Here is a 12,225-nt window from a genome sequence, read left to right on the forward strand (position 1 = left end):
ACACAATAAAGCTTAACAACTTATTTCCATTTGGTCCTTTTGAAGAGGAAAGGGGGAACGGGGAATGCAACAAGGTTAGGTGGTAATTGTAATGGCAACAGACAATGACAGACAGAAATTGTTGTTTGTTTCATAACATGAGAAAATTTGTACAATTTAATTTCCTATTAAACAACTATGGACAGGTACATCTCCCTTGTCTCACATACCCTTAATATATACAAGACAATCAATCCTAATATATACAAGACAATCACCATATAATAAACAACAGGCACCAAAAGGCAGACCATATGCTATCCTGGGTATTTCCTTCTCAGGCACATACTATAATCTTACGACTCACTTTTTGGACATGCTACTATTTAGCCATTTTTTCATTGAGAACTTGAAACTACCTATGGTGGTTATTAGTTTCAAATTCTTCAGAAGACTATTCCAAAGAATGGCAGCTGAAACATGTGGTGGTGTAGTGGAGCATTAATTGTGTGACTGAAACGTTGTGTGGTGGTATAGTGAAGCATTGTGTGACTGACTGTTTCCTGTGTGCTGTTTCCAGGTCAGCCCTGTCTGATGAGAAGCGTCGTCTGGAGGCTAAGATCTCCCAGCTGGAGGAGGAGCTGGAGGAAGAGAGCAGCAACATGGAGATCCTCAACGACAGACTGAGGAAGAGCACTCAACAGGTTAGACTGGCAGGATCCATCCTCCTAATGGCCTTAAACACACTGTGACCACACCTTAACACACTAGGACCATACCTTGACCTTTTATCAACCATGCTTTGAACACTCATTGACCACACTTTCAACACTCATTGACCACCTCTTGGACACACATTGACCATACCTTTAACCCTCAGTGACCACATCTTGACCACTCTTCAAACTCAGGTGGACCAGCTGAACAACGAGCTGCAGACGGAGCGCACCACCTCCCAGAAGAACGAGAGTGCCCGGCAGCAGATGGAGAGGCAGAACAAGGACCTAAAGGCCAAGCTGCAGGAGATGGAGAACCAGGTCAGAGATAATAGATTTACTGAGATAGGACTGCCGGGGGTTTCTCCCCATTGAGAAAATATTAAGTGTCACTACTTTCCGGTCTGTCTCAGTGGGCGTGTAGTGTACCGCTGTGCCAATGTAATGAATTGTGGGGTCTCGGTTTCTATCATCTCTGATAAGGTCAAGTCCAAGTTCAAGTCGTCCATCACCGCCCTGGAGGCCAAGGTGGCTCAGCTGGAGGAGCAGGTGGAGCAGGAGAGCAGGGACAAGCAGGCCGTAGCCAAGGGCCTGCGCCAGAAGGAGAAGAAGCTGAAGGATCTGATGATCCAGGTGGAGGACGAGAGGAAACAGGCCGAGCAGTACAAGGAACAGGTATACTGTTGTGTCATGCTGATGCCAGTCTTATGTCATATGAACACCCTCTTCTTCCTTTCTGCTAATGGCAGTTATGACACTCTTATGAACCCCTCTCCTCCTCTCTCCTCCCCAGGCAGAAAAGGGCAACACGCGGATGAAGCAGCTGAAGCGCCAGCTGGAGGAGTCGGAGGAGGAGTCTCAGCGCATCACGGCTGCCCGCAGGAAACTGCAGAGGGAGCTGGACGAGGCCACCGAGGCTAATGATGCCATGAGCCGCGAGGTCAACTCCCTCAAGAGCAAACTCAGGTACAGTGTGACCCATGACCCCAGAGTCAGGGTGGTGTCTTTGGCAAGAGTCCCTGCTCCTGACCCCTATCCTGTGTACTATAGTTTCACTGTGCTCAAATCACTCGATAGAAAAGGCAGGTCCAATATATCACACAGAGTAGTTTCACAACAACCACACTGAAATTTCACAAAATCACCAATTAGCCAACCACAATTAAATATTCTCCCAATAGGCAAAGGAGCATAATGTACCCTTTTGGGGCTTGCAGATAACAAGTTGAACACTGTACTACAGTATATCTGTTTCCAACACCATGGTGTGTCCTCTGGAAATCAAAGCCTTTCTTGAATCTTTATTGCAGAGGCAACCCAATCCCAGAACCCAAGGAGTAACGTAGCAGGTACCTCTGCGTTCAGAAGTTACCCCGTTTATCACCATTTCATTTTAACTTTCCATAACTTACCCCCATGCACTCTTGTCCAACTGACTGTGCCATTTCTCCGCCTGAAAGAGTGAAATATGGTTAATCGGTCAATATATTCAATAGAGCTCATCTGATAGAGCTCATAGTCTGAAACAGTGCAAGAAAAGTGTATTGCACTTCCATTGTGTTCTTTCTACCACTGGTGACCATATTTTTCTCCATGCTTGGTTTATTTGCCCTAAACCAAACTCATTTCTCTGTGTCTGTCTAGCCTGGTTCCAGATCTGTTTTTGCTGTCTTGCCAAATCCTATGGTCTCCGATGACCATCGGAGTTGACAATACAGCACAAACAGTTCTGGGACCAGGCTAGCGTCTGTCTAGACAGGAGTCAAATGAGTTAAAGATATAACCGGCCGGCGTGCAGCGTGCCTACTGTTACTATAACATCTCACTCATTCTGCATTTCAGCGATGCCATTTCATCTTCCTCGTGTTCAACACGAGTGTTTTTTACCAAAAGTCTAACAAAACGTAGTAGACAAGTTACATTCAATTATGTAGTTTGAGCTTAATAGACCATTGTGGTCCCACTTTAAATGAAGGACAACTTATAAAGGCTTTATATAGCATGCAAAAGGCCTCATAAGAACTACATAAAGGCTTCAGAAACATCTATAAGCGTATGTCATACTCTATAAATAGTGTATAAAGGGTGACGTAACAATTCCCAGTGTAGGGTGAATTGCCAAATGTGACATAACGCACTATGTATGTTTATACACCATTTATAGTATGACATACGCTCATAGATGATTTGTGAAGTATTTATGTAGTGCTTATGAAGCCTTTATGTATGCTATAGAAAGCCTTTATAAGTTGTACTTTGTTTAAAGTGGGACCATTATTGTAATAAGATGTCAAAACTGTATTAACAGTGACGATCACAACCTGTCTGGTAGGTATTGTTAGACATCCATTTTAACTTTTGTTAATCAAAATGGTGGACAAAGGTAGAGTGATATACAGACGCAGACAATGGGAGCAAAAAGTCTTTCAACATTGTCCTGAGGTTACCAGGAAACCTAGACTAGTCTTGCCCATAGCGCTTCTCATCTGTGTGTGTTTGTGTATTTGTATGTGTGTCCTGTGTTTGTGTGTCTTGCATCGGTGCTGTCTGTCTGTCTGTGTTTCAGGCGCGGGACCGAGCCCTCCTTCAGCAGCGCACCACGCCGTGTCGGAGGAAGCGCCCGGAGAGGGGTCATCGATGACGCGTCAGAAGAAGACGGGGACTCACAGGGGGACTACAACGGAACCAAGTCTGTTGAGTAGAAGAGGCCAAAACCATCCAATCAAATTCAGTATTACAATCATCCAACCAATCAGACTCAGTATTACTGTATGCACCTGTGCCAAACAGACCCGCTTTACCAAATAACACACAAGTAACTTCAACCTTACTCTTTCTTTCATATTACTTCCAAATATGATTCTCTATATCAGTCACATATCGACTGCCTTCTCGTTCAGAGCACATAAGGCTTTTCACAATTCAAAACAGACAAAATGGAGGCATAAGAGACAAAGGCGTAATAATGAATTTAGTTTCATTTTAGTGCCTGGGATGTTAGTGTGATTTGTTGTTCTTTTGCTACACTGTTTTGTACTGCACTGAATTACTTGTCCCTACGATACTTCCTTTGCTTAATGTTGTACCCCTCAAAGGTACGTAGGTTACATGTTGTTCCTTATACTCCTTTTGCCTGGAAGGATAAATCCAGGTGTTACTATTCGTCACTTTAAATTATAATTAATTATAGGCATCACATTGTATTTCTAGATTTATACATCGAGCGGTCATGTAAATCTATAATTCTATTTCTATGAGGACATTATGACATGCCCCTTCTTCTACACTGCTGTTAACTTTTTAGATTGTTATAGAAGAAGGTCATTGCAGGCAGATTGTATACTATGGTAAATGGTATACCCACCCAGCTAAAAAATAACTGATGTAGTCCAAATGTATTTTGTTTGTATTCAGAATAGCTGCCCCAATATTGGCGCACGGTTGCAACCATAGCAACTGTTCTGTTTGTGTCTGTGGTAAGGACAGTGAATCGACCATATATATTTCATACTTTGGAATATTTTTCTGACTGTCAAGTATGGACAGCAGAACACCTTTCTACTTTTATAAACAAAACCAAAGTCACCCCTTTTTCCTATCAGACTTTTCTTGTTCCTAAATTCTAATATAAAATGATATATATTAGTATCAACAAGACAGATACATTTTAGGTTGGTGTACCTCGCCATTGACATCTTGTTAGAAAGTAGAACATCATCAGCAGGAATAGTGTCATGCCATCAAGGCCATTTTGTGTATGTCCAGATGCATATTCAACAAAAAAATTTTTTTGGTTTTACCCGCCACTGGTCACCTTTACAACATTTTGTCTTGTTTTTACTCAATTGACGTTTACATGCCACTTCTTCAATCTATAAATTGTGGAACCACCTGCACGAGAAATAAAAGAGTGAAAAAGTAACCCTCCTCCTCTCCTATATGTCTGTCTCCACACATCCTGAATGATATTGCCAAAAGCATGTTTAGAATGTTCATTTTATGTGTTCATTTTGATACAAAAAGGATTGCAAACCAACAGGTCAAAAGGTAGAGCACCTCAGGTGCATACATTTCAATGTAAGTCCAGACAGAAGTTAGTATGTTAGTAACACACCCACAAACGGTTGCCAACGGTTACATGTACAGTTGTAAGAGAAGCTCTACAAATGGTACTTCCTGGTCCCTAGTTCATACACAACAGCAGAATACTTCCATAAGACCTGCTGCTGTAACATCAGAGTTGTTTTGTATACATATTATCCTGGTCTCAAATCTGTATGTGTTCTAGCCAACTCCTTTATCACGAACATGATAGGGGAATTGGATAAAGCACATATGGATGGAGCCAATATAAACCAATGATATAAACACATTGTTACTAAGTACAAGCGTTCTCTCTGTTGTTGAGTAGTAACATGCCCTACGGTCATATCCATCCTTGATATCAGACTATTGCTCCTCATTGGAAAGACATATAAGGCTAAAACATTATCTTTTAAACAGTACGTAATGAATTCCAAGAAGTCACAAATCCACCAGAATTCAGATGTCCACCATTAACAGTGTAACCAAGGCATCATCATCATCATCATCCATAATAGTTTCGGAAATATAGTATGAACTGTGCTTTATCTCTTAACTCTATTCAGTAAAATCGAACTCTATTCTGTAAAATCTATTAAGATCTATTATTGCTATTTTGTCATCTTTGATAGTTCCCTGATCTGATATAAGATCAGTCTTTTGACAGGAAGTCTGGGTTGACTGAACTGCTCAAACTGAACCAAGGCTGTCTTTAGGCCTCTTTCTATTAGAAACATCTATAATATAGATTCTATAGTATAGAGTCTATACATTCAGCAGTGCAGTGGTACCTCCTAACTCTCCAACTCATAAAAAACTAAGAACATATACAAACGGAGAGAAGAAATCTAAACAAACTTAAAAACACTGAAGAAATGGCAACTTTATCAACTGTAACAGAAAGAAACGTCTTTGCCAAAGACCTAAGCTACATTTGAGATTCTCAGAAGTTAACTCGATGCACTTTCTCTGTTCCTATATCTTGCCTACCCTATAAAACATTCTGCAAATGCAAGACAGGGTATAGACTAGTCTGTGCATTTCTCACAGATAATACTTTTTCAAGTTACCAGGTAGAAGACCTTTAAAATAAACTATATTCGTACATTAATAAACCAATGACCTGTAAAGTAGTAGTACCCATAACAAACGTCAGACTATCCTTTGCTTTTACAGCAGATGACAATAACGCAGCACAAAGAGAGGAATAATACCCATTCTCCAAAAGGTAAAGCTAGTCTAACTTACCATCTCCGACACTTTACATATATAGCCTCTATAAGCACGAGGCTTAGCTACGAACGGACATGTGCGATGATCAGAGGGCTAGACATACAGAAGAAACTATGACTAGGCAAAACTTACATGTGGAGGTACTGATACATTGATAAAAGGCAGCAATGGCTAAATGCTAACACCACCAACTGTCGACCAACTTCACTCTTCTGCTACCGTTGGCACACCAAGAATCCAAGATGGCGTCCGATCAGAGAACGTGGGTACAAGGACAGGGTGTGGGGTATGGGGGGGTTAGTGGCATAGTAGCAGGGTTGGGGTAGTAGTAGCAGGACTTGGGTTCAGAGGTCAAGGGATCAGCAGGAGGACATGCAGCGAGGTCAAGGAATCCTCCCTTATATTATTCATTAAAAAAATAAAAGCTGTAGAGTAGCATCGTGACGCGGCGGTTCTTCTCAGCAGAGTCCATGCAGCAAATAAGTGGGGAGAGGGAGCGGCTTTCTGGTACATAGTTCAGAGTTTGACTGAGGTGTGAGGATGTTCAGCTGGTAGTGTAGTGTGAGGGGGACACCGTTTAAAGCCCTACTGCTGGGTAGTACAGTCTGGTGCAGGGGTGTGAAGGTAGAGGGGGAGGGGGGCAGGGGAGGCCCTCGTTTCATAGCAGGATCTTGACTCCCCCTGATGGTGACTGGGAGCCATGGGAGTGGGAGGAGACTCCCCGAGGAGGCGCAGGTCCAAACTCTAACCGCTTCACCAAACTGAAAGACAGAACGTCTACCATGATGAGCAACACGTAAATCCACAACTTCATTTTCATGTAGAACATCAGGCAGAATGTTAAGAGGAACAGAACAACAACAGATCCCACCCAGTTCATGTTCATTAGTCGTAGGATACTTAGTTGATTTCTCAGACCAGTATAAGTCTAAATGGAGAGTAAAGTAGTTTTTAGTCCAGATGTCTGGCTATCTTGAGATGAATGCACTAGCTGTGGGTCGCTCTGGATGGGAGCATCTGCTAAATATTGTGCCATGTACACTGAGTGTACAAAACATGACCAACAGCTGCTCTTTCCATGACATAGACTGACCAGGTGAACGCTATGATCCCTTATTGATGTCACTTGTTAAATCCACTTCGATCAGTGTAGATGAAGGGGAGGAGACAGGTTAAAGAAGGATTTTTAAGCCTTTAGACAATTGAGCTATGGATTGTGTATGTGTGCCATTCAGAGGGTGAATGGGCAAGACAAAAAATGTAAGTGCCTTTGAACGGGGTATGGTAGTAGGTGCCAGGCGCAGCGGTTTGTGTCAAGAACTGCTATGCTGCTGGGTTTTTCACGCTCAACAGTTTCCTGTGTGTATCAGGAATGGTCCACCACCCAAAGGACATCCAGCCAACTTGGCACAACTGTGGGAAGCAATGTGGGCCAGCATCCCTGTGGAACTCTTTCAACACCTTGTAGAGTCCATGCACCCATAAATTGAGGCTGTTCTGAGGGCAAAAGGGGGTGCAGAAGGTGTTCCTAATGTTTGGTATACTCAGGGTATATTATGGATTTTATGCATTAATTGGTTGTGTTTTGATTTCTGTTTGGACCCCAGGAAGAGTAGCCGCTGCCTTGGCAGCAGCTAATTGGGAATCCTAATAAATACTACTACTAAGTAAGCTTAATCTAGATACACACAACCAGACAGAAATATATAAAAATATATGATTTTCAGAAATAAATAAATGGTTTTCTCTTTGTGACCTATTTACCTGTCGTAGTGTGGAGGGCTCATGCTGAAGGCCTGGATCTCTGTGCCCCCCTCTATAGCAGAGGGGGTACCGGGACCCGCCGGAAGAGACGGTCTGTTCGGCGACGTGTCGTATACGAAGTCTCGACAAGACGCCAACTTGGACTCCAGGTTCTAGAGCGATCAAGAGGGGAAATAAGTTGTATTACTGTCTCTGAGACCATCATAGACACAGAAATGGAGATACGTTAAAAAGGAAAATTCCAAACAAATACCAGTTTTCCTTTAAACCATTAAATTAGAGTTATATTTTATTATATGCATCATTGAAGGTTCATGTTATGAGGGTGGTATTAAATGCATAGGTCCCATTAAGACAATGTTTCTACACAGTTTTTCTTACCCCGACTTTTCTTAGGAGCTCCCCGACGATGTTGAGTGCAGATATGCGAGCCGACGTAGTCAGGGGAGTTCCTGTTAGGTTATCCCCTAAACACAAACACATATCACAACATCAAACTACAGCTACTAAGGCACAGAGTTTCTAATCCCAGAGGCGCAACATCGCAAGACTTCCGGGAACACTTGCAAAACAGACCAAACAGACTAGGCCAGGGTTTGGTGGAAAATGATTCTTTAGTTGTTATTTTTCTCAATCTAAATGCCCAACCTAGATTCGAGCCAATGTCTTAAGTAGTTCAACATGTTATATTACTCCAACCTCGTGAAAGTGACAAACTGACACTTTTTCCATTTACGTCAAAAACAACTTTATATCGAAGGAGTGCCATTGATTTGACGGCCTGCTCATGCGCAGTTCGGCGCGAGACAACCGTTAAACCCGATGACATGTTTCTAAGCATGAGCTTAGCTAGCCAACGTCGCCACGACATCGCCTCCAAGTGTGATCGGGGATTTCTATTAAACAAGCATTTTTAGCTTATCTTCATACTGTACTGTCTTTGACTAAGGAATTAACTAGCATTCCACCATCATTAAACTATCAAAATAACAACATTATCTTAAAATTGAGGATAAAGTAATATGTCATTATTACAGTTTAACCCACAACACAGCCACCATTGGTCTCACCCACCTCGACGAATGCTTGACGCTGGGGTTGCTGGGAATGTACCAAGTGGTTTGGAGGGGGTGGTCGGTATGGTGGAGCGTGAAGATGATTCGGTCCTGTCTGTCTCCTTGGAGATGCTACTGGGGGGGCGTCGCTCCTGGACCTGCTGTACGGCTAGCTCCTGTCGTAAATCTGCCCAACACAGAGAGAGAAGAGACAACAGATCAGATCTCAATACTGAGGACATTTGTGACATTGATACTACAGTACAAATAAGGAAAAAGTCAATACAAGTCATCACTAATACGCAATGGAAGTCCCACCTACTTCCTGGTTCAAGTTTTTGAATGGGCTTCAAGCGTATATATCATCAAATTCATGAAAACGTGGTCATTTAAGATACTGTACTGTATATGTAAAATGATATTCGTATTCGTGGATTAATCTACTTTTAACTGATGCCTTTCATGAAGGTTTTCGATTGCGTTTTTCCCCCTTAATCGAAAACCTTCATAAAAGGCATTGGGTAAAGGTAAATGAATCCGCAAATACAATTATATATATATATATCTTAAAATGACCTCACTTTCTTGAACATGATGATATATAAGCTTGAAGACCATTAAAACAACAGTATGGGACTTGAACCAGGAAGTAGGCTGGACTTTTATAGAATATATAAACAGTAGCTTCTAATAACCTGCTGTAAATTCTACACATAATGCCAGACTCATAATTCCGCATTCGCTCTGCTTACTTTTTGAGAAATACAATGGGCAAGGCTGGATCGAGCTGATATTACAATGTCAGTTAATCAACTATCAAATTACACATATTTTCAAAACTGGAAACTAAATCTGGCAAAATCAGCAGTTCTTGATTAGAACATGAAATGAAAACCCTTTGAGTTTCTCGTTCCACTGACTCACCTCTGGCTTCTCTCTCTCTCCCACACACACAGAAACACACTGACCCCCATCTCCACCCCTCTTCACACACACACACAAACCTCTGGCCTCATCCTTTAGTCTCTGGACAGACTCCAGAAGGTTCTCCTTTTCGTCCAGCTCACTCTCCAGGAAGGCGTTCCTCTCGATCACGTGGTTCATCCTTTGCTCAAAGTCCTCCAGGGACATGATGGTCGCCCTGGGAGACAGGACATTGGTCAGTCAGTTACTATGGTTACGTCTTAAATTACATCCTATCCTACAGGGTGAGAGGAAGGACAGACATGGTTGAATCTGTATGTAGGTCTATGACGTTTGTGACAAACTGGGCACACATTGGCTAGACACACGCCAATCTCATTAGGGTGATTGGATAAAGAAGTGTCAGACAGACACTTCAGAGTTACAATACAGTGACAATCCAGCAGAGACAGGCTTGTTTACATAGTTATTTGAAGTCCCTCATCAACATAACAACAATCAGTGTCATTTACGCAACAATCACAACAACCAAGTCGAGGTCAAAGTGTCCAGACTGACCTCTTGGCCCTCTCCAGGTCATCGTTGGACTGCTCCAGCTCTCTGATGTACTTCTGGAGTTGGTCCTTGACCGCTGTGGTCTCTTCCAGGTCTCCCTCCAACGTTGAGATCTGCCTAAACGCTTCAGAGTGCTGCGCCTCATACTTCTCCTACAAAAACACAGAACACTTCTTTCTGATGCATGTCTGCTGCTCATTTGTGGTTTTAGATGACGTTCTCCCTCACCCTTCTTCATGGCCTTGTCCCTGACTGTCCCCCAGGCCCCAGCAATTAAGGCTTTTAGCACAATCAAGTATTCACTGACTAACCTTCCCTCGGGACTCAGCAGTAGAAATAGTTGCTCAGAAGTCAGCTGCTCCGTGGTGGTGAACACACAGGGCCTCTGGTGATAGTGGCTATGATTTGGTGATGCTAGTGTGGGTACTACTAGACAACTCAAGACACAGGAGGCGCCTTCAAGTCTACTAAAACATACAGAATATGGTGCCCAACCTTTACGTGACGGGATGCAGAGTATACACGAGAATATGACATGTGGCGATGCAAGACTAGTGTTGGCCTTGACAATACAGGTGTTCTAGGTTCTAACCTGGATGTTCTCCAGTTCCATGCGTAGACGGTTGTTGTTGGACAGAAGTTCTCTGTTCCGTGCTTCACACTGCTTCAGCTCAGTCTCCAGCTCCGCCTCATAGTCCCTACTCATTTGCTGGAACTCCTGCAACTCCTCCTGTGCCTCCTCAGCCCTGGACACAAACATACGTCAAAAACATGTCTGACCTACATAGCTAAGCTATATATAAGGAAGTCGCCAATTCATTCTGATCTAGGATTAGATTCCATTTTCTCGCCGTTACAGGGTGAGGTTAGGATGGTCATGGCTAGAAGGGATCCAGCTTTTGTCAAATTTAGGAAAAGGTTTAGGTTAGCTAAAACGCGTTAATTTGACAAAAGCTGGATCCCTTCTAGCCATGACCGGTTAGGACTGATGTATGGTAAACACTTCCTAGATCTACACTTACAGACAACTTCAGAGATTTAGATTCGGATTGTTTCACTTCTATCTATTAACCACACATCTAGGCCAACCGGTCTGGCTACTAGCTACCAACCATTGGTAGAATTCCTTACCTTTGCTGGTGTTTGTCTGACTGCTCCTTCCAGAAACTCAGCTCTTCTTCTATGGACCCAAATTTGTGCATCTTGGGCTCCCCCATGTCTAATGTTACAGCTGACTATGGTTTCACAAAACCTAGTAAAACATCTAAAGTAAAGAAGGAACATAGCACTGGTCATGTTGAGGCAGGCTCATTGTTTGTCTAGCTAGCTAGTTATGGAGATCAATTAACCATGCAATGGAATGCACGATTCTTGCATGCATGTTGACACTTAAAAGTTAGCCTAGTAAGGTTAGCTAAGTAACGTTACCTAGCTAGTTAACTAACTATGTTTTTTTTTACAGCCCATTGGAATGTCCAGTTTGATCAGATAACTATTCAGTTTCTTTAGCTAGCCTAATCAATCAATAAATTAAGATGTTGGCTAGTTAACTAACTTGGCTAACCTTAATTAATTAGCTAACTAGCTAGCTAGTTTAGCGACATCACAACCATTAACAGTACGTGAATAACGGATAAACTGTTGTGCAATAGACGATAGTGAAGATTTCTGACTTTCAGAAAGTAAAATATACGGCAGAATGCTTACCTGAATGCTGATAGCTAAGAAAATGTATTATTACCTACCTAGCTAACAGTAGATCAATAACATGGCTAGCAAAACGCTATCAGGAAATAAACTGCCCATCTACCCAAATCCAAACCATTACATCCCCGCGTTTACAGCACGCCATTGGTGGATTGAAAGGATGACGCAAAGCGCAGGTATTTCAACCAATCAAGTTATATTTCCTGGAA

The 12,225-nt window shown here is 42.5% G+C and overlaps 2 protein-coding genes across 6 annotated transcripts in view; one reads left to right on the plus strand and one right to left on the minus strand.

Annotated features, from left to right (window-relative positions):
• Positions 1–4,617, plus strand: part of myh11a (myosin, heavy chain 11a, smooth muscle) — a 43,120-nt gene extending 38,503 nt beyond the window's left edge. For 2 of the 3 annotated variants that reach the window (XM_041838920.2, XM_041838921.2), the window contains 5 exons: positions 560–683; positions 891–1,016; positions 1,179–1,370; positions 1,489–1,661; positions 3,262–4,617. In XM_041838920.2, coding sequence (XP_041694854.1) covers positions 560–683; positions 891–1,016; positions 1,179–1,370; positions 1,489–1,661; positions 3,262–3,397 — 751 coding nt within the window. In that variant the 3' untranslated portion in view covers positions 3,398–4,617. Of the gene's footprint in view, positions 1–559; positions 684–890; positions 1,017–1,178; positions 1,371–1,488; positions 1,662–2,005; positions 2,045–3,261 lie in introns of all 3 variants that reach the window. The other variant, XM_041838922.2, reaches the window with a different exon arrangement.
• Positions 4,618–4,673: 56 nt separating this feature from the next.
• LOC121533130 (nuclear distribution protein nudE homolog 1) lies at positions 4,674–12,148 on the minus strand. 3 transcript variants are annotated; one of them, XM_041838923.2, is made up of 9 exons: positions 12,055–12,148; positions 11,441–11,573; positions 10,902–11,055; positions 10,313–10,461; positions 9,835–9,971; positions 8,850–9,017; positions 8,157–8,242; positions 7,776–7,927; positions 4,674–6,772 (listed from the first exon to the last, which is right to left on the minus strand). In XM_041838923.2, exons 2-9 carry the CDS (start codon positions 11,524–11,526, stop codon positions 6,670–6,672), a joined length of 1,035 nt encoding a protein of 344 aa, XP_041694857.1. In that variant the 5' UTR covers positions 11,527–11,573; positions 12,055–12,148; the 3' UTR covers positions 4,674–6,669. The 3 variants fall into 3 exon arrangements, with proteins under 3 accessions (XP_041694857.1, XP_041694858.1, XP_041694859.1); XM_041838924.2 differs by having other exon boundaries at positions 12,017–12,109; XM_041838925.2 differs by lacking the exons at positions 4,674–6,772; positions 7,776–7,927 and having other exon boundaries at positions 8,139–8,242.
• Positions 12,149–12,225: the final 77 nt, after the last annotated feature.

The sequence above is a fragment of the Coregonus clupeaformis genome, chromosome 20 (assembly GCF_020615455.1).
Source record: "Coregonus clupeaformis isolate EN_2021a chromosome 20, ASM2061545v1, whole genome shotgun sequence".
NCBI classification, from domain to species: domain Eukaryota; kingdom Metazoa; phylum Chordata; class Actinopteri; order Salmoniformes; family Salmonidae; genus Coregonus; species Coregonus clupeaformis.

Coding starts and splice junctions, on each gene's coding strand:
- LOC121533130 (XM_041838923.2), bottom strand. CDS start 11,526: ATGGGGGAGCCCAAGATGCACAAATTTGGGTCCATAGAAGAAGAGCTG. Junction 11,056..11,440: donor TCAGACAAACACCAGCAAAG/GTAAGGAATTCT, acceptor GTTTGTGTCCAG/GGCTGAGGAGGCACAGGAGG. Junction 10,462..10,901: donor TGGAACTGGAGAACATCCAG/GTTAGAACCTAG, acceptor GTGTTTTTGTAG/GAGAAGTATGAGGCGCAGCA.